Here is a 24090-nt window from a genome sequence, read left to right as displayed (position 1 = left end):
GACTCAAAAGAAGTGCAGTGAAATCATATTTTATGTTTAAAAAAAAGTTTTTAAATAAACATTGGGACACTTAATATTAGCATGTATTCTTATTATACATGCCATGTTTGCAGGTAAATAAAAAATATTTAAGGTAAAGTGGATGTTTACTTTGTTACACACTTTATCTAACTGTATAAATCAACCCTCTTTAACAGATGTTGCATGTAGTGCTGTGTGTGCATGATTGTGGGACAATAAAAAGGAATCTTAATCCTTAATCCTTAAATAGATGTGTCTTTTTGGTTTACTTCGTTTTAGCATTTATTCATTATATACCTGCCCATTTGCAGGTAAAAAATTCAAAGAAAACATATATTCTAAAAAAAAAAAAAAGTGGGAGGTAGGGTGACTTCAGGTAGAGTGGGGTATTTTTTTTTTCTTTCATTTTTTTGGGGGCAAATCTCTTTAAACTTTAACAGCTTGTGCCTGTACAACTTGGCAACTTGCCTGCAGCTGCAGTGAAATCAAACAACAAAAATGTTTTTACAAAGACGTCATCAACCACAGTCTTTTGAATGTTTTACTGTATGACACTTGTTTGTAGCATTTTAGATTTAGACATAAAGACGTGAGTAGAGCAAATGTTATGTTTCTGAATAGCAATAAAGTTTGAGATTTTGAACCGGAAGCTGTCGTAAAGCATCCGTTTGTTTGCCGTGCAGATGTTGGTTGCCACAACAACATTCAAGATGGCAGCGATGGCGGCCGGAGACGAACATGCTGCCGCTGAAGTTTTGAGAGGACTCGCCCGACATTTAAACTGTTTGAACGAAGACAACAAGTCGACTCGAAGGAGGGCCCTGGACCAAATCAAGAGGGACACCATCGACGGAGGACTTTCCGGTGGCGTCTTACAGGAACTTTTCTCTGCCCTGCTCAAGCCTCTCCTCAAATGTCTGTCAGATCCGACCGAGAGATGCAGAGACACGGCGATAGCGACGATCACAGAGTTCATCCGCTGCGTCCCCAGGCCGGAGGAGTCGCTGCCTTATCTCATGCCCTGCCTGGCTCAGCGGCTCGGGGAGAAAGAGATCCTGGAGCCCGCGGAGGAGCTTCGGCTGTCAGCCCTGGAGATGTTATCGCTGACGGTGGAGATGTGCGGGAAGCACTTGGCTCCCTATCTGACCGAAATGATCAACATACTGCAGAGAGCCATCGTCGATCCCTTCCCGGAAGTCAAAAGAGAAAGCTGCAGATGCGCAATGGAGTTTGCGATGCGTGTGCCAGGTTCGTGTTGTTGATGAGTCTGTTGCCATGGTTTCCAGACACGCAGACACCGAGTGGCTGTAATGATTAATCGATTTGTAGTTATCATTACAATCCACATCCTTCAAATAGCCTCCTGGTGTAAAATTAGATATCAACAAATGTCAATGGGTTTTTTCTAGAGTAAATTTTTCATTTATTTCAGTGCTTTGGGCTTCTGGACCCTAAGATCACTAATCAACTTCAGATCCATTGTCACCACTTAACGATTTGGGCCAGGTCAATAATTTTGTCTTATATGGCTCATCTTTATGTGCCTTAGAGGAACAATTAATCAGTAATCATCAGACTGACAAAATTAAAAATTTTAGTTGGGGCCTAAACAGTTTCTGTCAGTCTTCTAATCAGTTAACCATTTCAGCATTAATTATAGTTTGTCTATTTTGTGTTTATTTGGTTCACATTGTGTCTAAAACTCAGAGTAATCAGCACTTCAGCATTTTAAAATCATAAAACCTGAGCAATCGAGTAACATTAATCCAACCAAACATCACAGGATATATCCAGTCTCATTACTGATACTGTATAAATGTTTTAACCAGCGCTATGTTGACAAAATTGAATAAGCTGATGTGTATTTCACCTCTTTCTCCTTAGAGCACTTTCATATGCAAGCTGAGAGTCTGGTCAAGCCTCTCATGCAGACGATAACTCATCAGCACTCCCGAGTACGAGTGTCTGTCATCGAAGCCACCGGGGCCGTCATTCAGCATGGCACTGGGAAAAACGTGGACGATGTCCTCTCTCACCTGGCACAGAGACTGTTCGACGACTCGCCACAGGTTCCATTTCTAGAAATAATCTACTGTTAAAAACTCCTTACAAGTTTAGCTTCTTAGGTTTTTCACCCTAAACTAATACTTTACCTCCTGTGGTACAGGTGAGGAAAGCTGTGACCGCAGTTGTTGGGGATTGGCTACTTCATCTGAGAGACAGATACTCTTATTTCCACAAACTCGTCCCGCTCCTGCTGAGCAGCATCAACGATGAGATCCCAGAAATAAGGTATTATACTGCAGACATACACCCCCACTTCATAATATCACATGCCACTACTCACATGCTATTCTTCAGGTCAGGGGGAGTTTGATGATCTTAATATCTATAAAATGACTTGAATATGTTTGCACTCCCCTGTTGCAGACTTCTAGCAGCTGATTTATGGAGACAAGTAGGAGCACAGTGGGAGAAGGAGAATGAGGACGACATCAAGGATAAAATGGACTTCCTCCTCACCCCACCTCCCCTCTACCCACCAGGAGGTCAGTCACAGCTGGCAAAGCAGCAGCTTTTTTGCCACTCTTTCATTATTAATCCAGATAGGCAATGTGGGAGAGAGATTGATTAAAGTCCAGACTTAAGGGAATGAATCATGAATAACTTTGACCATTAACAGTACCCCTGTTACTTAGATTTCAGATTTACATATTCATTTATATATGTTTCTAAAAGTTGTTATTTTTTGTGATCTAAAGATATTTGCCTCAAGGGTAAGATTTAGTTATTCCTCTGCCAAGGAGCTTTTGTTTTCATATGCGTTTGTTTGGTGTTTTGTCTGTTAATTAGCAGCATCCCACAAATTCTACCAGACTTATTATCACAGAACTTGGGCAGAGGATCTGGTATGCGTCAGGGAAGAGCTCATTAAGCTCATTTTCCTGCAGATTTGGAGCAGAGGGCGCGTCCAGGATTTTCTTTTCTCTTTCTTTAACATTGCGAGATATGGCATTTTTGGACATTTTCAGTTTTCCCAGGGGATAATTCACGGATCTTGATGAAAAAAGTATAGGCATATTTATAGGACAGATATCTTTGAGTGTATGCAATTTGGTGCGGCTTGATTCAATTTAAGGGAACTGTTTGGCCTTGACGAAATGATGGATGTACTTGCTCTACAGAGTGCTATTCTAATTACATTTGTGTTTGACCTACAGCTTTTCAACATGCTCTGTATAAAATGTTAAAGAGAAGAAATCAAATCAAGTATTCAGTTATATTCGGTTTGGCAAGCTGAAGAGAGGCTGAGAGTGAAATCATACCGTAGTCTAGTTTGTGAATTGTGTGCAGGTTTCATCCCTCTTGTGTCAAGAGCAATTTTGACACTTGCTTTAAAAACTAACCTTTCCAGAGCATCATGCTCAAATTCTAGTCAGGGAAATTTGTGGCTGTTATGGCTGTGAAGACACACACAATATACATCGTTGCAAGAGAGCTTAGAGAGTGCAGGTTGAGGAGGTAGCGTTGAGAGATCACCCCTGCCTCCTAAAGATCTTGTTAGCATCCATTGTCGCATTTAGAGATGAAACTGTGTGACAATGTCTTATAATGATTATAGCGACCAACCACCACATTTTTACTGTGTCTGTGCCTTGCCGTGTCTTGGGGAATTGCTAACTCAGTTTGACGCTGGACAGTATCAACCAAATGACCAAGATAATTTAAAATGAAACAGTACAACTAACCATTGGGATATTTACCTTGGTATGCCGCAAAACCGGTAACGGTTTCATCCCTATAGTCACCATTTTTCAAAACAGCAGTGAGGAGAAAACTTAAAGCTATAAGCCTGTTTGATGCAAGGACTGGAGTGTCTAGGCAGAGTTGGTGTTTACCTGTTGAAATAATCTGAGCGGTAATATCCTTGATATCCTGCTTAAGCTCATATAAATTCAGTGTTTCTTACATCCTGTAAGACAATCCTTTTATCTCTTTGAGTAGAGGGATTAATTTAGGTGAAATCTAAGTTTGGATCGGTGTCTTGAATTCCAGTTTTACAACACAGATAAACTTCCAGGTGCATTGGCTTCACTGGTCTGTCCTGCAGCATAATTAATCCCCATCACACCATTTTAATGCAAATGTAGCTGCAATCACTGACACGTTGCTGCATTAAATCATGTCTCATATAGTAATAAACGATATAGTAATAAACGATGCTACGAATGACAGTGTAGTTTTCAGGGCAGGCACCGGCTTGGAAAGAATAAGTGTCTGCCCTGGGGCTGGGAATAAGTGTGAACCTGAACATGGTCACCACAGCTCACCTGTGGGGCCTGGATCAGTGTGTTTAATGTTTGTGTGTGTGTCAGGGGCAGAGTTCTTGGGTCCTGCATTTTTGTTAAAGCTCACATGTCCCACAGCTACATGTGACAAAGTGGGTGAATATGCGCTGTGCCTGGGGACAGGAAAGGAAAGAAAGGGGAAGGAAGAGCTCTCTCTCTCTCCCTCTTTTTCTTTCTGTTTCGTGCCATCATAAATCTGCTGGGCCTCCCAGTGTGAAGAGGTCACTGTCAGACAGGGAGAGACAACCAGAAAGGGGCTTGTTTTGTCTTGTCCTGGTGTGTTTCTCTGATTTATCTCTGTCTTCCTTTAGTCCCTTCTTCCTCTCTCATTAGTGTGCCTTTTAGGAGAAGAATGAGGGGAGGGAGAGCGCGATGCAGGATTTGAAATGCAGGCTGAGATTGCTGTTCACTTGCTCTGACAAGTCCCTCGTGGGTAAATCTTAATTGTAAAACATTATTCTCTATCAGGCCTGCACTGACACAGAGAGGGAAGTGGTCAGCAAAAATATGAAAGATTAAGGAAAGGAAGAAAAAACGCATCCCTATCAAAATGTTTTGGGCAATATTTAAAAATCTAATTTCCACAGGCGAGGAATTCCAGAGCCTCTGGGTCCTGATGGCAAAAGCCTGGCCACCCTATAGGAACTACTTCTAAGTGTTGTTTTACAACTTCTACAAATTACAACACCATACATTGACAAGGAAATGCAGCCAGAGAAGATTTTGCGTTTTGAGCAACGAACCCCTACAACTTGCCCATCTCTTGTTCACAGTTATTCTGTAATGCAATTTAATTCACCAACTTAAGGAGAAGTAGATGAAGCGGATGAGTGAGAGTTAAATATATACCTGATAAATATTCCAAATATAACTAACTGTCATCCAGTTGTAGAAGAGAATGCAAAGCTGAACGTTCTTCATTTTCTCCTCCAGTGGAACGTCCGGGGCTGGGCTGCAGAGAGTTGGTGATCAGAAATCTGGGCAGACTGGTGCCAGCCATCACCCACGATGTCAGCGACTGGCTGGTGCCCACGCGGGTCAGGACGTCTCAGCTGCTTTCTGTGCTGCTGCTCCACGCCGAGGACCACAGCACGCAGCACCTGCAGCCTCTCCTGGCCACCCTCTATCGGGCCTGCACTGACACAGAGAGGGACGTCGTCAGCAATGTGAGTTTGAGACATTAAATGTGGTTTGCATGGTGCACAGTAAGAAATGCCTCGTTTAATATTCTAATTCACATATCAATCTGCTCTGGGAATAAATCAGTCCTACTCATCAGATTAGTTCGATGTTATGCATCATTCTATATTTATTTTTTAGTCATTCTTAACCTCGGCTCTAACACAATAGAATCGCTTTGTCATTTCAATTGTCGCCTGACTGGATGATTTCAGGACACATCTGTTGAGCTTTCATTCAACACCTCTTGTAGCATTTCGTCAGTTTCTAACTGTTCTAAATTGACACTGCACCCAGCTGAGCTCAAGGACTTTGGATGCACCTGTTAACGTAGGACAATTGTGTGGATGTTTGATGTGCGGCAAATTAAAAGCACTCTTCCTGTTGTTCTCGTCCTCATCTGTACTCCCTCATGTCTCTCTTCACTCAGTGTCTGGCTTCTGCTCAACTGTTGGGGACCTTTGTCCCTCCTGCCGCCTTCCTCAAGCTGCTGCTGGATCATGTGACAACGCCCTACTCTTCCTCTCATCCCTGGGCCCCCCTCATGGTGCTGGCTGCGGTGCTGGGTGGCTGCTCCCAACCCCTCCTAAAACCACATCTTGAGGAGATTGCCAACACACTGGCTCAGCCCGACGTCTGCCAGGAATATCAACAGGTCAGCAGAGGGAGGTTTGGGCTTGGGTTTGGTTGTGGTTGAGCTGTTTTTAGCTTTTTTTATTTACCTGTGAAGGCACATCCTACTGTTGTCAACCAAAGCAAATATGAAGTTTACTTTGGAAAGGGAAGGAGCTGCTGTTTTAATTATCAAAAGATCACAGATTTTCCCGGTTTTCTCTGCCTACATTGGTTGCCATGATTCTCCCCCTGATCTGTGGGCACCAGCTGTTTCTCTTTCAGTCTTGTTAGGTGATCTTGGCAGTGTCACAGAAGGTCATTTTTTACTCTCTGTGTACCTTAGTGCTCTTATTTTTGGCAGTGACAGTTCAGCAGTCAAATAGTACATATCTGGACAAATTTGTTCCTCATGGAAATAGGTTTCATGATAAGATGCCACATCTCTTAAAAAGGCTTTAGCTGAAGACCTTTCAAGAGTTTTGAATAGCACTTCTGTACACAGTGAGTTCAGCGGGTTTGCGGTTTAGTTACTTTACAAAATGCTGACCCAGCTAAAGCGACAGTCAAGCCTCATGGTGTTTTTCAAATCTAACATTTCAAGTCTTTGATCAAAACCTCTCTGCTCACAAGCAAGTGAGAGATGTTCCCCCCACAATGTTCACAGTCTCTTTACTTTTCTTTTTCTTACATAGCAGAAAAAATGATTAAAAATGCCTTTGGAGTTTCTCTGCAAATAACCGTCTGCCTCTGGAAAAATCCCATAGAGTCAGTATCATCCCTGCTTCCTGTACTTCCAAATATGTTTCCCTTTCAGAATCAAAATAACAGTTTCCTGGCAGAGAGCTATTTTCTGATCCTGCCTCCCTATTGACTCACCTACACCCCTGACCCCGCCCCGCTCTCAGTGTGGCCAGCAAGAATTTCCTCCCAGGGATAATAATAACAAAAATCCACTAATTTCACGTGACCCCTGCTCGGCTGCTCTGACCCCTCAAGCAGACAAGGCAGTGCATAGTCTTTGTCTTTTTTTTTTATAGCCATGTGTAAGGTTCAGCCACGCCATTGAAAGAATCCCTGAAATTTCAAAGCCTGCCTGGTCAAGGCCAGTGATAAATGAGGAGGGAAGTTGACCCCCTTCTGTCCTCTCGTCGTTTTCCAGCAGGGTCAACCAGAGAAAGAACTAACAGGACGGGACAGTCACACGTTGTCGCACAGATGGAGGCAGACCTCTGCTTCCTCTCTGTCTGTTCCTCCATCTATCTCTCTCTATCATTCTCTCTGTCTCTGTTTCTGAGGGCAAAACATAGAGGGGTTGCAATTCAAGAGATCACCCAGACACAGCACCTGCAACATTCCTCGACAACATACAGGGTTCAGAGCAGGGAGCAGGGCCAGATCACTGTGTGGCTGTAAATAACACCCCTCGAGACAGGAGCACCTGCATCCCTCTTTCCCTCTGTCTCTCCGTGCTGAAATGCTGATCCAGAACATTGTGCACCCGCATACCGCAGTGTTGTCTGCAGACACAAATAGCAAAGTTAAAGAAATAGTAGACTCGGTACCCTGATTTTATTATATTTCACTTTTTTTTTTTTAAATAAGGCACCTTAAGAACTTTATAAGAACGTGCATTTGGATCAACTTGAGAGAGTTATGTGCCTTGAAATTGGATTTGGTCAAAATGAAGCCCGTTAAAAAATGAAATATAAATAAATCATCAAAGTGAACAGGGGCAGGGGTAGCAGCAGGGCTCAGCGGGGAGTTCAGGGAACAACCATAAGATTTGGAGGCTGATATATGATGCTTCGGCATGACTTAACTTCGCACACTCTTTCAACTCCCTGTTTTCTTTTCTTCATTTTGGTCGGGGGGGAAAAGGACCGCTTACAAAAATAAATGGCAGATGCTTTGCAAAAATAAAACAAATATTAGTTTTAAGTTAAGGATGATGTCAAGTGCTTAACGGGAAAATCAAAGGCGAGCCAGTGGTTTGTGAAACCACTGTGTTCTGAGGTGTCCTGTTTAGTTTGGATTGGGCGTTTGCTTATAGATCACTTATGGGCTTTTTTTAATATTCCACAAGGATTCACAAACCCTTACCATCACACACATTACACAACATGCTATGTTGTGAGTTGCCATAATGACGCAGACATCACAATTTGTGTGGGGCTGGTATAATTTAGTAAAGATAGTGGTGAGGAGGATCGGCATAAAGAGGGGGCCTGATGGTGAGGTAGGAAGAATATTTACAGCCAGGCTTGATAACAGTGAGCATACTTTCTTGGTGAAACTGGAAAAAAAGTGCTTGAGCTACAGTTGCCCAGTGATCAGAGTGAAAGATCGTAAAGAAAAGCTCTGTCTCTTTTCATGTTTTGTGCATTTCACAATGTCATATTGACCAGTTTTTTCACTGAATACGCAAACGTTAACATACCTCCATACATCAGCGTGTCTCCGGCGTGCCTCCCCTTTGTCATGAGTGACAGCCGTGCATTTCTCACTGCTCTGCTGAACGACAGATAAAGAGAGGAGAAGAAAGGCAGGAGAGCAAACTTTACCTTCGTGCAAGGGGTCAGCATCACATCTACTACCGCTGTTTGTTTTCCCATTGCCTTGGCAACATCAGTAGCTTTGGGGAGTGAGCGCCCCACTGGATAGGAATCTATTGCCTTGTGGTATGGCTCCTGAAAATGGAGTTGTGTGTCTTTGTAATTGATGTATCCAGTGGTGGACACACACACACACACACTGTGTAATGAGGCCCCTGAAGCGTGCCCAGGCCAATGAAACCAGGTGTATCTTGCCTGGCTCCAGGTGTCCACATAGTCATTATGCTGCACTACTTTTTCCACTCTCCCTCTCTCTCTCCCTCTCTCTCTGCCTTCCCTTATAGTTTTTTTTTGCTCATATACAGTATATTGTGTGTGCTTTTTTTTTTAATGTAAATGTGTGCGTCTGTGACTGTTATCTCGACCGCCTCTCTTAAGCTCCTCCTTTGTTCATTTGCCAGTGAATTACTTGGGGATTTTCTCCATCAATGAATATTTGAACATATTCACACAAGTAGGGAATGGGCACAGTGCCTGTGTATGTCAGCTGAAGGAATGAGGGCAAGTCACGGTCGCTCAGAACTGCATGGAAGTTTAGTTTAGCCTCAGGAAAATATGTTTACACACTCAACTAACACCGTGGACTCAAGATCCATGTTAGTGCAAGAAGCTTTTTTTCTAGTGTGTGCTCAACACTCCGTCGCAAAATAAAAACATTTGCTTATTAGTCTCGCAGACTGGAAGTCCTTTAGCTTCCCTTCCTCCTCACAAATCCTGTCTTTTTTAAAGCTCTGAGCATCTTTACTTGGCTTTACACTTGTTTTTCCTCCACACGACTGCCAAGCTGTGCTGTGATCAAGTTTGAGAAAAAATAGTGCCCCCTAGTGATAGACATGGGTTTGTGGTCTCTGAGTGGCTGTGCTTTTGAGGGGTAATCTGTTAAGGTAGGAGTGTATATTGAGAATTCTTTGTCTCTCCCACTCCCACCGACGCCCACAGCCCCCTCCGAACCGAGCAATAATGACAGGCCACGAGAAAACAGGAAAAGAGGCCGTGATCCCAGTGATGGCATGGAAATTAGCCTTAGCTGCAGGTCTTTGTCTAAACATGAGCTCAACACTGGCTGACAAGTGACAGAAATCTGACACATGCTCCCTCTCAGAGATGGAAATTAAGTTCTCTCTGAATTATCTTGTGGGTCACGAGTTATTAAAAAACAACATTAACACTTAGAGTTAATTGTGTGAGAAAGTAGATGTGGACTGAGCGTTGCAGGAATAGGTATAGTGTGCAAACTAGGTGCAATCGGGTTCATTGAGAGACACAGTCCATATTCCAACAGAATCCCTCGCACAAGTGCAAACTTCTAATAATTCTTCCTCTCTCCCTCTTTCCCAGGTTATGTACTTGGAGCAGTTGTTGGCCTGTGTGGATGTGCTGCTGCGTCAGTGTGAGTCAGACTGTGGCTCAGTCAGCCTCCAGCTGCTGCAGGTGCTGGTCAATGTCCAGAGTCTCTCCACCTCTTCAGATCTCAGTGAAAAGGTGAGAAAACATAACTTAACAGCATGAAGATACGATCCCCGATTCTTCCTCTCTGCTGCTCTGCCATTACCTCATTTTTTGAACCCCTTTCCTCCTATCAATTTTCCTTTTTCCATCACTTTTTATGAGGGTAAACAGCTTTTATGAAGCAAAAGAGTTATTCAAGGAATGCAAGCATTTGTACAGGTTCAAAGTGGGCATGGCTAACAGTGTAATTACCCACTTAGCCAGGGCATCTGAAATTGCACCTTTGGACTAGAACTTTAAATCCAGTCCTGGGTGAAAGGTGGAGTAAGCAAAAGAAAAAAATAAATATAGATAGGGAGACGTGAGCTGCGTTTCTTAGCATGTGTTGTGTCATCAGCTCACCTCCATTCGTGGCTCCATAACGCCTCCTAAATTCACAAAAAATACGAAATGATATGTAACTAAGCTTTAATGCTGCGGTCAGTCTCCAAATGCAGAGGGACACGCCTAACTTCTCGTCGCCGTAGGCCAATGACAGGGGCCACCAGTGTGTGCATGTGTCCAAGTTTGTCTGCGCATATGTATTTTCAGACAGGGAGCAGTGTTAGAGAAGATTTGGGAAGGAATGGATTAAGAAAGAGAGGGAGGGTGAGAATGGCCTTGGGCATTTGTGGATCAAGAGGGAAAGTCAGTCTTGTTTTCCCAGAAAGGGGGCACGTCTTTCCCATCAGTGGACAGCTTCAGGGTTGTCTAGCTCTCCTCTGTGACTCAGACGTCTCTGTCCCTGTCCATCCCTGAGGGACTATGATGGGAATTATGAAGTTCCCCAAAGGTCTGTTAGTCTGCCCTAATTATTTACTCTCCTATCTCTCATCCCTGCCCTTTCCTCTCAGCCCAGCTTTATTGGTGTGAGTCTGTGCGTGTGTGTGTGTGTGTTAGTCGGTTCCTGTGCCTTTGTGACATCCTGTGTATTTGTCAGGGTTTTTGTTTCTGTGGTTTTATGTGTGAGACCTTATCATGTCTGCAGTGTTGTTCTTCCCAGGGTTTCACAGGATAGTTTTGCGCCTCCCATTTCTGCATGTCCTGGAGAATTCCTTAAATTACGAGAAAACATAATTGTTCAACTGAAACAAATTCCTGTCTGTTTTTAAGATTTCAAGTAAAAATGACATTCATTCATCCCTCTTTCTTCCCTTCAGGCCTTGGAGAGTGTGCATTGCTTGTGTGAGGTGCAGGGCCTGGACTCAGGGATGGAGCTCTATAGGCAACATATGGGTCAGCTGCTGGACTGGCTGTCTACCTCCGTCAACACCTGGTCCAGTTACTCCCCACAGAGACTCCAACTGCATATCATAGTCATACAATCAGGTGAGAAGTGAAGCCTCAATGTGCACGAGACGTTGCCAAATTGCGCCGCAGGTGCTGAGGTTTGCACATATTGAGACACAATGGTGGTCAAAGAAATACAGGATGGTGTCTCAGACATTGGTCAGTCGAGTTACTTGTTATTGATGAGAAAATCCCTGCATCAGTCATAGATCTCAACATGCTCACCCCAGTATGTTGGTTGAGACTATACAAACACGAATTTATGGTGTGATTGGTGAAGCCATTCTTTCCTGAACTTGTTCCAACACATTTTACATCATATTTTTTAAGCATAAAGCTGTTTGGCCTAATCGCACAACAGTAACTGCCAAAACAGCAGCCCAAACTCTGTCTTGCACTTACAAATAATGAAAATGAGAATTCGAAATACAGCCGCCGGTTTGATTCTGACCTGGCTGCTGTGTGTCTTCCCCCATTCTCTCTCCCCATTTCAGGCTCACTATCCTATATAACTGAAACATGTCTTAAAGAAAAGAAAGTGGTTTGAAATTGGTCCTGGAAATCACAGTTTTAGAACAAAAAGCTTTCTCCTTCTCCATGATTTCATGTTGCCCCACACAGCTCCTGGTGTAAATTATTGTGCAGTTCTAGCACCGCTAAAAAAACCTGTCCTTAGCACCAGTTAGCTTTCTGACTTTAGTAAATCCCTGTCTCTCCCTCTGTTTTTTACTCAGTCAGTGTGTCTCAGACTTGTCTATAGAGGTTAGTCTATGCTTGTGAGAGTATGTGTGTGTGTGTGTGTGTTTACTTGTGTTTGTGAGGACCAATTTGAGCCTAGAGCCTACATAGTCTGTCTCTGTATGTGTGTGTGCATGTGTGCGTGCATTACAGTGGGTCAAAAAAGCTGTGACCTTGTCTTTGGTGGTGAGATTTCACTTTATCTCCGCCTACACCATATAATCCTCCATCATCAGCGCCTCCCTGTGCCACACTTTCATCTCCATCTCTTTCTTCCCCCCTCCCCTCTCTTTCTAATTGACTAGGCAGCTGTGACCCCTCTAATCCAAACACACACACACACACACAGAACCTGAAGTCACAACCCTCAAAAAGCAGTCTCTACCTGTGGGGACCTTGTTTTTTGTTCCCATTGTGATGTCCCCACAGGTTAGTGGGCATTCAAGTTTAAGAGCCCACTGGGATATAACAAAAAGTACACACAGATACAGGCACACACACTCCCACAGCTAACTGACCAGTCCATTTTAAGTCCACCCTGTAATCCCTGTGTGGGTCACTACATCAAAGAACACTATGGCCGCCTACTCTTGACCTTCCCCAGGATCAAGGCCACTTTGAAGCTCAGTTTGTTTCAGTATGTGCATGTTTTATTTGCGAATGCTGAATGCTGCTCTGAGCTAGATTTGTATTCTTGCAGATGTGATCTTTGGTCTATTAACATGACCCGAGGACTTTATTACTGGCAGCAGAACGGACAGCATGTGGCCGTTGTGTTTGATGTGCACATGATTCAGGGAAATTGTCCCTCTGCTGAACAATTGACGGTAGTTAATATGACAACTGAGAATTGGTCATTTCGCTTGCTCATCAGCTCCGCACACACAGCTGCCCTCTCATATCCTCCTCACAGTCTTTTGTTCTTCAGTCGGTGTGAAAATGTCTGATCCTGTCTGTAAACTGGTGAAATCTCCTGCTGCCTTTCTCTACGCTGGCTCTTAATGCCTTTCTCGAGGGCAGTTTACACACAGACAGTCTCTCTAAGCAGTGAAATTACCGCATGCAGAGGAAAGTGTGTTTGTCTATGAGTGTAGGGAAATCTCCCCTCACTGCCTCGTCATGACTATCGTGACCATGAGACGACCTGCAGACGTCTTCTAACACCCCTGATTGTGACACGCCCTTTGAATCGCACATCCCGTTGCTCTCTCTTTATCTCTTTCTTTCTGTTTTCCTGTGTCTCTTTATAACATTGTCCACCACCCTCGGGCAGTTTCCGGATTTCCTATGTCTCCTCTCATGTCTGTACAATAGAGTCCAAACAGGGCACAGACACTTATCACTTGTTACGCACACACACACAGACAGACACACACACACACACACATTACTATATATAGCTTTGTAAACATGCAGTCAGACTGCTGGGTATGTGTAAGTGTGGGGGCAGATCAGTGTAACTGGGAATACTTGCACTGTGAGTTTCTCATTTTCCTGTAATCGACACAAAAACACACCATCATACAAAGACCTTTTTGTGTCTCATTTCCTCAGTGTGTCTGTGTCTCAGACTCACCAGTCCATTTAGGACTCAATAACACCAAGCCTTCTGGTCAGTGGTTACAGAATTACCTAGAAGGGGGCATACCTCTACCAAGGCTCAGCTTATGAGATATACATACAATTAAGAAAAGATTTTTAAAAATGTCATCAATAAATTATTCTGCGAAATAAAATGTAGAAAAACCGCCTCCCTCACAATTTTAGAGGAAGTTAATACAATTCCTGAATCCACTATCAAAATTTCAAATGTTCATCCCTGACCCATCCTTCCACCAAGTTTCGTGCGTATGTGTTTGGTAGTTTTTGCGTAATCCTGCTCAAAAACAAACGCATGCTTGGGTCATTTGAAAGAGCTTGAAGTAACGTGACAGTATCATCACACGTGTGCCTGTGTTTGTGTTACAGGTCCAGTGATAGGGGATTTTGTAAGCCAGTTGATGCCTCTGCTGCAGAGCTGCCTCCAGCCAGACAAAGACCCAGAAATGAGAATGAGCATCTTCACAATGCTTGCCAAGCTGCTACTGAACGCAACGAACACACTGGATTCCCAAGGGTGAGAGGGACACATTCACACACAACAAGTTTGCTGATGAAACACATTTAGGACCGAAATGTTTCTTTTGTAGGTTAATGGGAAGTTGTTGCATGTTTTGCACTGAAGGTGCACACACAATATGTTGCATCACAGGTTAACTCTCCACCCTATAATCACAGTTCGTCTCGTCTGAGTTTTTTCCAAGTCATGGCATTATTTTCACAGCTTGTTATTTTAAGACTTTGCTTCACATTAACCTGCAAATAAGTGCCGCACCCACAAGGGACCATAATTACAATTGCACACATAATTGTATTTCCTGGAAACCATTTTTCAGTATCTCAGTTTCTTTTGAACCTTTGGATCTTTTGGGATCATCATTGCGTGATACCATCAGTGGTAGTCTAGAACTGAAATTGAAATGGTCTCTGAGGGAGTATCATACGGATTTACTCTTATAAATCACTTCCCAGCATGCATGAAAAAGAAGAGTGCACATGCTGTCAGAACGTCTCCTCACTAATTTGAATGATTATTGACTGGTGACAGAGGTAGGATTGGGAAGGATGTCTGACACCCAGAGAGCAGCTCCTGTTTGGAGTTTCTTCTTCCCTGTGGCTCCCCTCCACCCCACCTTCCTGGGTCCCCTCCGAGCCCTCAGCTGTGCAGCTTTCAGCCCGGGTTCAGAGCTCTAATCTGAGGGAATGCATTAAGCCTGAGGCCCATCCCGGGTCCCAGTAATCACAGCAGCTGCCCCTGTCAATAACAAAGACAGACCTCGTCCAAAGGGTTGCCATAGAGATATCGCTGCAGCGTGTTACTAACCCCAACCCAACAGCCCAAAAGTCTGTCTGGGTTAGTGGTTGTTTCCATTGGATAATATCAGGGATGAACTGCTAATCTTTCTATGGAAAGATGTCAAAAGTGCATTTGGCCTGAACCCAGCAACTGTTTCAAGAATACAAGATAAAATAATGCCTTTGTCGTTGAAATACGTAAACAACAGGACGTGTTGTCGGGCCAAAACGCTCTTTGCCAAAAACGTGGAAATTAGAACTTTGCTTTCAACTATCATCAAATTATTTTATCCGTAAATGTGCGTATTAGACAAAAGAAGCCTCTGTCTCGTCCCCACTCGCAGCGCGGCCACCTGTGCTGCTAACAGCGTCTCTCATTCCTGAGCCGTATCTCTGGTAATCACAGAACCATCAGCAGAAAGAAATCATGTTACATCTTCAAAAGGTTTCAAGTAAAAGCTTAACGTGCACTGTATGGGGTTGTGCGGTCTGCCATAATATTTCCATTCATACTCAGCTCATCCCTCCATTCATGATTTGTGGCCCGGTCTTGGCTCAGCAGATTGTAGCCCCCACACACACATGCTATGTCATCAAGAAGACAATGATAGTCATAGAGAAAAACTCTTCTCTTTGTTCTACAACCAAAATGACATAATGATAGCTCCGCTGCAGAACAAGCAGAAAGGGAAAGGATGTGTGATGGACGTTAGTACCTTTCATCCACGCACACATACTGTTCTTGATTTATGTGGAGTTGTGTGATTAAAAAGCTGGATGTGAAATTTAAGTAGAAGGTGATGCGTAAGAAATGAAAGTTCATCCTTGTGGCAGGCGGTACTCATGTTCCACTTACAACTGAGATAAGAGTGTGTGGAAAGTGGGGGTCTTGAGTTCAGCTTTGAAGACATAATAAAACAAGAGATCTTTTTCCAGGATCCTAGATTTTGGAGATTGTATTTAACACTTGTCAGTAATAAGAAACAAGGCAAAATGAAACAGATTCAACTGTGCTTGTATCAAATATTACACTTTTACAAATGGCTCATCTGCAGATTCTCTATACATTTAAACAAAGACCTCATATAGGAACGGATAATATAGTTGTAATACTATTAATATCTCAATACCAACATACATCACAATATGTCAAAGGAATGTGGCATCACTCACAAAATATTCAAACTCATGGTCAAAGCAGTGATGTGTATTCTAGGACCAAACCCATGAATGAATCAGTTGACTGAACAACCGAAAGTTGCAGAACAAGTAAAACCACTGTGAGAAGGTCGGTGGTTTGATCCCCAGCTCCTCCACTCCACATGATGAAGTGCCCTTGGGAGAGATACTGACCCCCAGACTGTCAGTGTGCAAATGATTGAGAAATACTCGATATCGTAGGAAAGTGCTCTGAGTGGTTTAGACAAGAAAAGTGCTTTGTAAATTAAGTCTATTTACCATTCACCATATCTGATGATCAATACTAGTGAACTAACGTCCAGTTCTACTTCATGACAAACTCAGAGTGAGTTGTTTGTGAAGACTGCAGAAGCCTGTGAGGTGCTCTGTGTTTGTCTTTGTGTGTGTCTGCACAAAGACGCACAAAAAAAGGTCAAATCCTCGTCTTCTGTCCCTCGGGCATCATCGCTGTAATGTGGAAACTCGTCTTTCCCTCTTCTGGCATCATATTGGTGATGAGCTTTCAACACCTGTCAAGTTGAAGAGACGGATCCAAGGCACCAGCAGAGAGCGGGCTGTATTCTTGTCACACTGTCTCCCCCTGCTGGCGCTGAAGGATTGAAGCACACTTTATTAAATACATGACGGCTTTATTATGATACCAGCTGAACAGCCAGAGGCAGAGATCAGAGCTTGTGGAGGTGGTTTGGAGCAGACGGAGAAGTGAAGACTCTGGTAGTGTGTGAGAGGATGTCCGAGGGACTAAGCCAGCATGGAAAATAGGAGCAGGGACAGGATGACACCCAGATGTTGTAGCCCCTCGCCTCCTGCTTCTCCTCCACTGCCCCCCCATCCCATCTGCCTTGTGGGAAAATGTGTGGGAAAAGGGCTGCAGCATCCGCAATGTGTTGCCGATGCATTCCCCACATCAGTCACTTATCTTCAAAGCGGCGTGTTGCAGCAATAGAAATGTGTTTCTCTGCCCCTGTTGTGTCTCATATTTTCACTCTGCCCCTCTCCCAGGCATTTCCGTGACAGGTCCGATAAGTTCCTGTGTGACATCCTGCTTCCCAACCTGGTGTGGCGAGCAGGCCGCATCGCTGCTGCCGTCCGCACCTCGGCGCTCAGCTGTCTGCTGGCCCTGCTGCATGGAGGGGCAATCACACCTGGACAGGTACATACATACATACAAGTATGCAGAGATGTTCCTGCATGCACAAAATGAAACACTGGTTACATGGATGCAAGTAGTAGCCAGTAGTCCGATCTCCATTCTGTAGAAACACTTTTTATTGACTCAGCTGTAAAGGAAATGATGTGGTAGTGCATTCTCTAAACCCATCAGGAGTTGACATGTATTTCAAATTTTCTGTTTTATCCATTTCACAACAAAGTAGACAGTCCCCCTCGGCCATTTAGGAAAATATAAAATCTTTCTCTCCCTGGCTGAAAGAGTTGGCCGCAGCAGGTAGCAGGTGTACGTGGGGTCAAGCGGGTCCACATACCTTTGTCCCTCAGAAACAATGCTCTCAGTGTTCCTGGCCCTTGTTATGTGTAGGAACTATCACTGGGACGTGCCCTTGCACCTGCCTGTCGGAGCATGTGCCCAGTTACAGTATGCACGCTCGCACGCAGACATCTGGCTGTGTTTGCCCTCGCGTGTGCAGAGTGACCAGTTGGAACCGGCTCTCACACCTCCTCCATTCACACGTCTTTAACTACAAGGCAAAGCAAACATCTGGGGGACAATAGGAGCTTGGGTGTTGGTGCAAGGGTGTAGGTGTGCGATCAAACTTTTACTATCAGTTGGCACCCAAATGTGGAAAAGTGGTGACCGAATACGACCGTGTCACAGCTCCTGGGGTAGAGGTGAGGTTACAGCTGAGGGGAAGTAAACAACATGTCCCGACGGGTGTAACAGCAGAAGGTTTCGAGTGTATTTCCACGGGCAAATCAAACAGCCTTTCATTTCGAAGGACATTGTTTCCTCGCTACTCCCCTGTGAAAACAATTAGCAGCTCCACTTACACTTGGCATCCTCACATTGTCACTGATGTAATGCCGGATCACGTCTCTGCCAAATTGTCCTCCTCTTTCTGTCTCCTTCCCTCCCTCTCCCCTTGTCCCCTTTTTTTTATTATTTCTGTTTCGCCCGCGTGGTTTCGATAGCAAACAGACGGGGTGACAGAGGTTTTAGCAATCACCTCTTGGCCTGTTGCTTGTGGCGCTCAGCCTCACATACCTTGTTTGTCCATTTCCTCTGTGTAATGAAAACGTCGGTCTGAAGATGGGCTCCATGCCCATGTGTCTGTACAAACTGATCCAGACCTGATGTGAATCTGCCATGATTTAGGTGATGTAACACTTAACACAAGTCAACACAAGTCCTCAAAGGAAAGTGTGTTGTAAAAGCTTGTGATGTCACTTTTACGAACCAGCCTCTTTCCTACTTCTCATTGTAGATAACTGATGTGCGTAAATTAATTAGAAGCAGATTTTTTAAGAGGATTTTGGAAATTAAAGAGAGTGATCTTCACAATACAACATCAAAGCAGACAGCTGCTTTCAGACACAGACGTTTTCCGGGGAGGCCGCATGTGTCCAAGTCTGGACATTTTCCAGATCGAGTGAGTGGGCTAATGAATACATTTTTAACACACCATGGACACAGAAGTACAAGAATTCAAATATCTCAGGATGCGTAGACAAAAATGTCAACTTGGAAAGACAAAAAAGATTTGATGCCCGTGTCGTTTACATGTGCTTTAAACAAAAACGATGTGCTTTCCGCTGCAGAATTTATACATCCTGCCTCCTGCATGCTCTACCCAGGCACCACCCGTCGCCTGAATGTTTCAGAAATATTCCTGTGGACGCGCCTGACCCAGACAATCTCCTGCTGCGTTCCTCATAAGGACCCAGACCCAATTTCTCTGGACATTTTCTAGAGTTCATGTCTCTTAACAGCTTAAGTTCCACTTAGAGGATAGATGCACATTCATTGTGAAAATCTGACAAAATGACTTTACAGAAGGAAACAGTATTCTAATATATCATGTGGAATCGAGAGAGCAGATTTCTCCTTCAGTGATGAATTGTATCAAACAGGCAGGCAGACTTTGATCACGTCATTCAATGAAAAGCTGAGTGTCTCTTTTCTGTGCGCAGCTGCTGTGTCTGGAGGAGAAGCTCAGACCCCAGGTGTTGTCTGCCCTGGAAGAGGACTCTCAGATGGGCAGACTGTTTGCTTGTCGCTCTGTATCCACCATGCTCAATCTCATAGGACCCAGTCTGCACCCTGAGGCCCTCAACAAGATCTACCCCGGTAAATGACAGGCACACCCACAGAGATGAAATCTCTCCTCTCTGTAAAATCACATGAACGCATTGAAAATAATTCTGTATTATCACGTCGCAGTCTGAACTAAAAGCAGCTGAAATAAATCATAAACGTGGTCGTCTCTCCTCCACAGAGCTGCTGAAACGTCTGGACGACAGTAGCAAGGACGTGCGTGACGCGGCTCTGCAGGCCCTGAGGCGGTGGCTGTCCAACCTGAACAAAGATTACGACCCAGAGCTCTGCGCTCCTCATCTGCAGCTCCTCTTCCAGCAGCTCCTCCTGCACCTGGATGACCAGGATGCCTCGGTGCAGGACCAAGTGTTCGGTGAGATCACATGCAATGTTTGAACTTGCAACCTCAGAGATGAAGATAAGCGTGTTGATAGCTTGTACGTTGGCGAGCGGGAAGATGTGCACACGTCCTGAGAATGTTCTGCTGAAGTGGGAGCAAAGTAAATAAGTATTCTGAGCTTAGGAAAGTAGAAAAAATATGATTGTGTAAAGAAGTACTCCACATCAAAAGTACCATAGATATTTCCTCTGTATCACTTGCTGATAAGAAAATGGGAGATGAGGAAAATTTATTTTACTGGCTCACTGCCAACACATCTCCTCTCCGTTTCTAGGACATTAACCATCTTTTCCACACAATTCTTCAGAAGCAGCCGCTCGCTTCCCGCTGCCAAAGAGAGTCCTTTCAGGGACATCGGGCTGAGGTGTCCCTCCAGAGTGAAACACAAGATCCAGATCCTTTTCCCCCCCAAACACACATACACCCCAACGGTCCCAGCTAATGATAACCACATGGGACCCCCACACACACCCCAATTCTCCTCACCACCTTTTCACATCTGTCCTCACGCGAATCCCCACCTAATCCCCCCGTCTTTTATCTGTCCGTCTCTCTTCCTCCTCTCGTAGCCAGCGTTCTCTGTGACGGCCCACAGCTTCACGGCTCTGTTTTTTATTTCCATGTATCAGTGGAAAGTCTGAGTGCGTAACCGTGAAGTGCGTAACTCAGCTCCTCTGGACCTTCGCTCTCTCCCACTCTTGTGGATGTTAGCTGTCATTGCTTCTGACAGGACACAGGTGAGCACTGATGCCTTAGCCAGAGAACAGAGGCCTCATTACTGGATATCTCATATTCATGCAGCTAGAAAAACAAAGAAGAAGCTGCTCACACGTTCATACTTCCATACCGTGATTTCAAGCTCTGCCAGACAACGTTTGAAAGACTTCCCAGCATTTTTGTTGTTGCTATTGGTTATCAGGTGTAACCTTGGCTGCAGAATGACACACGTAAATCAACTTTATGAACCGGCCTTCACCCACGTACTGTACGACTGTAGTTCTTGTAGTTGATTGATTTTGAGTCATGTCCATGCTTGTGTCTTTTCTGGGTTCTCTTTGAAAAACTATACCGTCATACATTATGTTAAAGTTGGAACATGAAAGGAACAGTTCAGGAGAATGTCTGTGCTGTCTCAAGCCATGCTGGATAAGCCATGCTCTCTAACTGATGCTCTGGCAATTGGTTACGCACCGAAGCCGATACTAGTCAAAGAATAAGTCTGGTGATTCGTTATATTTTTTTCTGCTCATCAACAAATCCCATGAAAAGATCAAACCCAACATTGATTTTGATCCTTCTAACAGTTGATGTCTGTGTAGCTAAAGCTTGATAAAGCTCTCCTTGGAATTTCAGTGACGTCCAAAAATTTATTAATGACACATTCCTGCTGCACCGTGTGACAGGTTTTTACTTTATGACGATCATGAGCACTGTATGGAGAACCATGTGCTCATGAATCCTCTGCTGGAAGTAGTCCTTAACAATTGAGATATTTATTCCTGATTTAGGTTTTTTTTTTAAAGAAATATAAATATTTTGCTGTTGACAGTAACAACGAATATTTATATGAAACTGGAATGAAGCCTTATTTTTTGCACAGTTTTAGCTGTTACGAGTAACATTCTATGTACACCTGGCATACAGAGGTTATGTTTTCATCGTGTGCACCATTGAAACTTGTCTGAAGGATGTGGTATTGGTCAGGGAAGAGCACATTACGTTTGGTTCAGAACCAGATCAGGGGTTGGATCCAGGAATTCTTTTTCACTTTCTTTAAGTTGCAAGGGGGGGGTGTTTTTCAACATTTTTGCTGATTTAATTAAGACGTTAATTCGTGGAGCTCGATGAAACCGTCTTTAGACCGAGGTGGAAAGTTGCAGGTGAACTATAATTTGTTGGAGCCTTTTAGTTCCTTGAAGGTCCTGTGATTAAAAGTTCTGGGTACTTTTGTTGAAAACGCAGCTTTACAGAGACGTGATACAAATATGAGCCATTGTGCATCGCTCAGTGTGATTTCCATGAAGCTCGGAGTGTCTTTGTGAAACGAGATGACCTCACATCTTGCTGAGTGATCGTGTGTATCTGACAGCACCCATATCGGCCTGCGCCACAAATGTGGAAGCAATCCTCGTGACCCTTTTTGAAGTCCCCCCCCCCACACAAACACACACACACACTTTTTCTTTGTTCCTTTTAAAAGTTGATCCCACTTTTATGCTTCTTGGATTTCAAACGCATATCTGTGAAGTGGCTTAATGAAGGCAGCATGTCCTGACAGCATGACGGACAGCACCACCTCCCTCTCATCCCTCCCTCTGTCGCTCCTTCAGCCCACCGCCCTGATAACACCAGCACGGCTGCGACCTGCTCAATCCCACAGACTGTTGGCACGGGTAGAGCTCTCTTCTCACAACTCCTCATTGTTCTGCTCTACTGCTCTCCACCGAGTACAGTAAACACAAAAGCTAAAAATTCCCCTCCATCCCCTTGAAGAACAAAGGCAGGTATCGGATGATGAGTTTACATGAACTAACTCATCCAGAGTGACAGCGTGTCACCACTGGAACAGCACTTTTTCATTGTGGTTTCCAAAGCATTTATCCATCGACAGCAATTCAAGGTAACTCGATATATCTGTCAAGACCAGCAGGGGATGATGGGAGGAGAGGATTTGAAAAGAGAATTGTCGCCTCCCAGTGGAAGAACAGGACACTAACACGTTTGGTTTGCAGAGTGGACAATGTACTGTTGTTCATCACTGCCGTCCCCTGGTGTTCTGACTTCCATTTAACTCTGTTGTAGACCAGATCTATTCAGCATCTGACTTTAAACAGAGACTGTAAACTTGAATTTAATATCCAAAGGATTATTTTATGACCTTCTTATGAAGTTTTCATCCCCTGTCCGTTTGTTGGTTTGTTTGATTGTAACCAAAATTACACAAAAACAACTACATTTCCATTTAGTTTCCACTTTTAGGAAGGATGTGGAATGTGTCAGGGAAGAACCCATCAAATGTTGGTGTGGGTCAGTATTAGGGGGTAGGTTTTGTTGTTGTTGTTTGGTGGAATAACATCCAGCATATTTATGGAACTGATAGCTATGAGTGGCTGAGCTGCTTTTATCTCGTCTAGACATAATTACTGCACTTCACTCCATTACAACTTATGCAAAAGGCTGCTGCCAGGCTTTTAACAAACTCTTTGGGATATTTTGGATTTGTGTGCATTATCTGTTGTAAAGCACTTTGTAACTTAGTTTTCTAAAGTGCTACATAAATAGCGTTATTATTATTGTAATTCTTATGTTACCATATTACTTTGATAAAGTGACGAAAGTATAAAACATCCATCACTGTCTTCGCCTGCAGAATTATCACTTACTGAAAATACTGAAATATTAAAGAGCCATTGGGTTTTATACTTTCCTTCGGTGAGGGTGCTTTTACTATCAAGTGCTTCAGTTACTTATATATATAAATATCTAAAAAAAAATTATGTTGAATATTCACCTTTATTTGTCTGTGTCCACTTCCATGTCATGACCTGTCTGCTGTCTGTTTTGTGTGTCCAGAGATGCTGAAGGAAGCCAGCTCGGTCCACCATGCACTCCTGCAGAGGGAAGTGGAGGCTGTGAGGGACAAACAGCGGAGTCCTCTCTACTGCGACCAGCTGCTGCAGCACATCAGCTCACTGCCCACAGAGACACCAGCAGACTGTCCTGAGAGACACGAAACCCAACAGAACGCCTTCATTCCGGAGAATACAGCGGAGAACTTGTTACCTTCGCAGACACGTCACAATGAAATCTATCAGAGCTAAACTTTTGGCTGTATCATTTTTGTTAAACTTTTTTTCCGAGCCACTTCCCATCGGGTCTAATGTTAATTTTGAGAGGACATGTCTGGAAAGAGCCATGAAGACACTTTTCTAATACATTTCTTGACTCTAACTAATAAATATTATATCTCTGTGTTTGGCAAAGTCTTGGGATTCTCACAGTGTTTTCATTTCACAGATAGGACTTTTAGTT

At 43.8% G+C, this 24090-nt stretch overlaps 1 protein-coding gene and 1 long non-coding RNA gene across 2 annotated transcripts; one reads left to right on the top strand and one right to left on the bottom strand.

The window, feature by feature from the left end:
- The first annotated feature begins 248 nt into the window (after positions 1-248).
- LOC109638678 (dynein axonemal assembly factor 5) lies at positions 249-24044 on the top strand. The gene is made up of 13 exons (XM_069525596.1): positions 249-1269; positions 1906-2090; positions 2189-2313; positions 2452-2570; positions 5304-5536; positions 5980-6204; positions 10115-10258; positions 11425-11593; positions 14261-14408; positions 17390-17540; positions 19535-19691; positions 19840-20031; positions 23632-24044. The coding sequence occupies exons 1-13, from the start codon at positions 705-707 to the stop codon at positions 23877-23879; spliced, it is 2661 nt and encodes an 886-aa protein (XP_069381697.1). The 5' UTR covers positions 249-704; the 3' UTR covers positions 23880-24044.
- On the bottom strand, positions 17434-23708 carry LOC138407845 (uncharacterized). The gene is made up of 2 exons (XR_011241165.1): positions 23570-23708; positions 17434-17574 (listed from the first exon to the last, which is right to left on the bottom strand). It is a non-coding gene; the product is annotated as an uncharacterized lncRNA (long non-coding RNA).
- Positions 24045-24090: the final 46 nt, after the last annotated feature.

Source organism: Paralichthys olivaceus, chromosome 5, assembly GCF_024713975.1.
Source record: "Paralichthys olivaceus isolate ysfri-2021 chromosome 5, ASM2471397v2, whole genome shotgun sequence".
Taxonomy (NCBI): Eukaryota; Metazoa; Chordata; class Actinopteri; order Pleuronectiformes; family Paralichthyidae; genus Paralichthys; species Paralichthys olivaceus.
The sequence above is the reverse complement of the archived record's forward strand: the minus strand, read 5'-3'. Positions and strand labels throughout refer to the sequence as shown.

Excerpts from the sequence above, each read along its gene's own strand:
- LOC109638678 (XM_069525596.1), top strand. The coding sequence starts at position 705 with ATGTTGGTTGCCACAACAACATTCAAGATGGCAGCGATGGCGGCCGGA. Across the intron at positions 2,091-2,188 it reads TGTTCGACGACTCGCCACAG|GTGAGGAAAGCTGTGACCGC; the intron begins GTTCCATTTCTA and ends CCTGTGGTACAG. Across the intron at positions 20,032-23,631 it reads GGTGCAGGACCAAGTGTTCG|AGATGCTGAAGGAAGCCAGC; the intron begins GTGAGATCACAT and ends TTGTGTGTCCAG.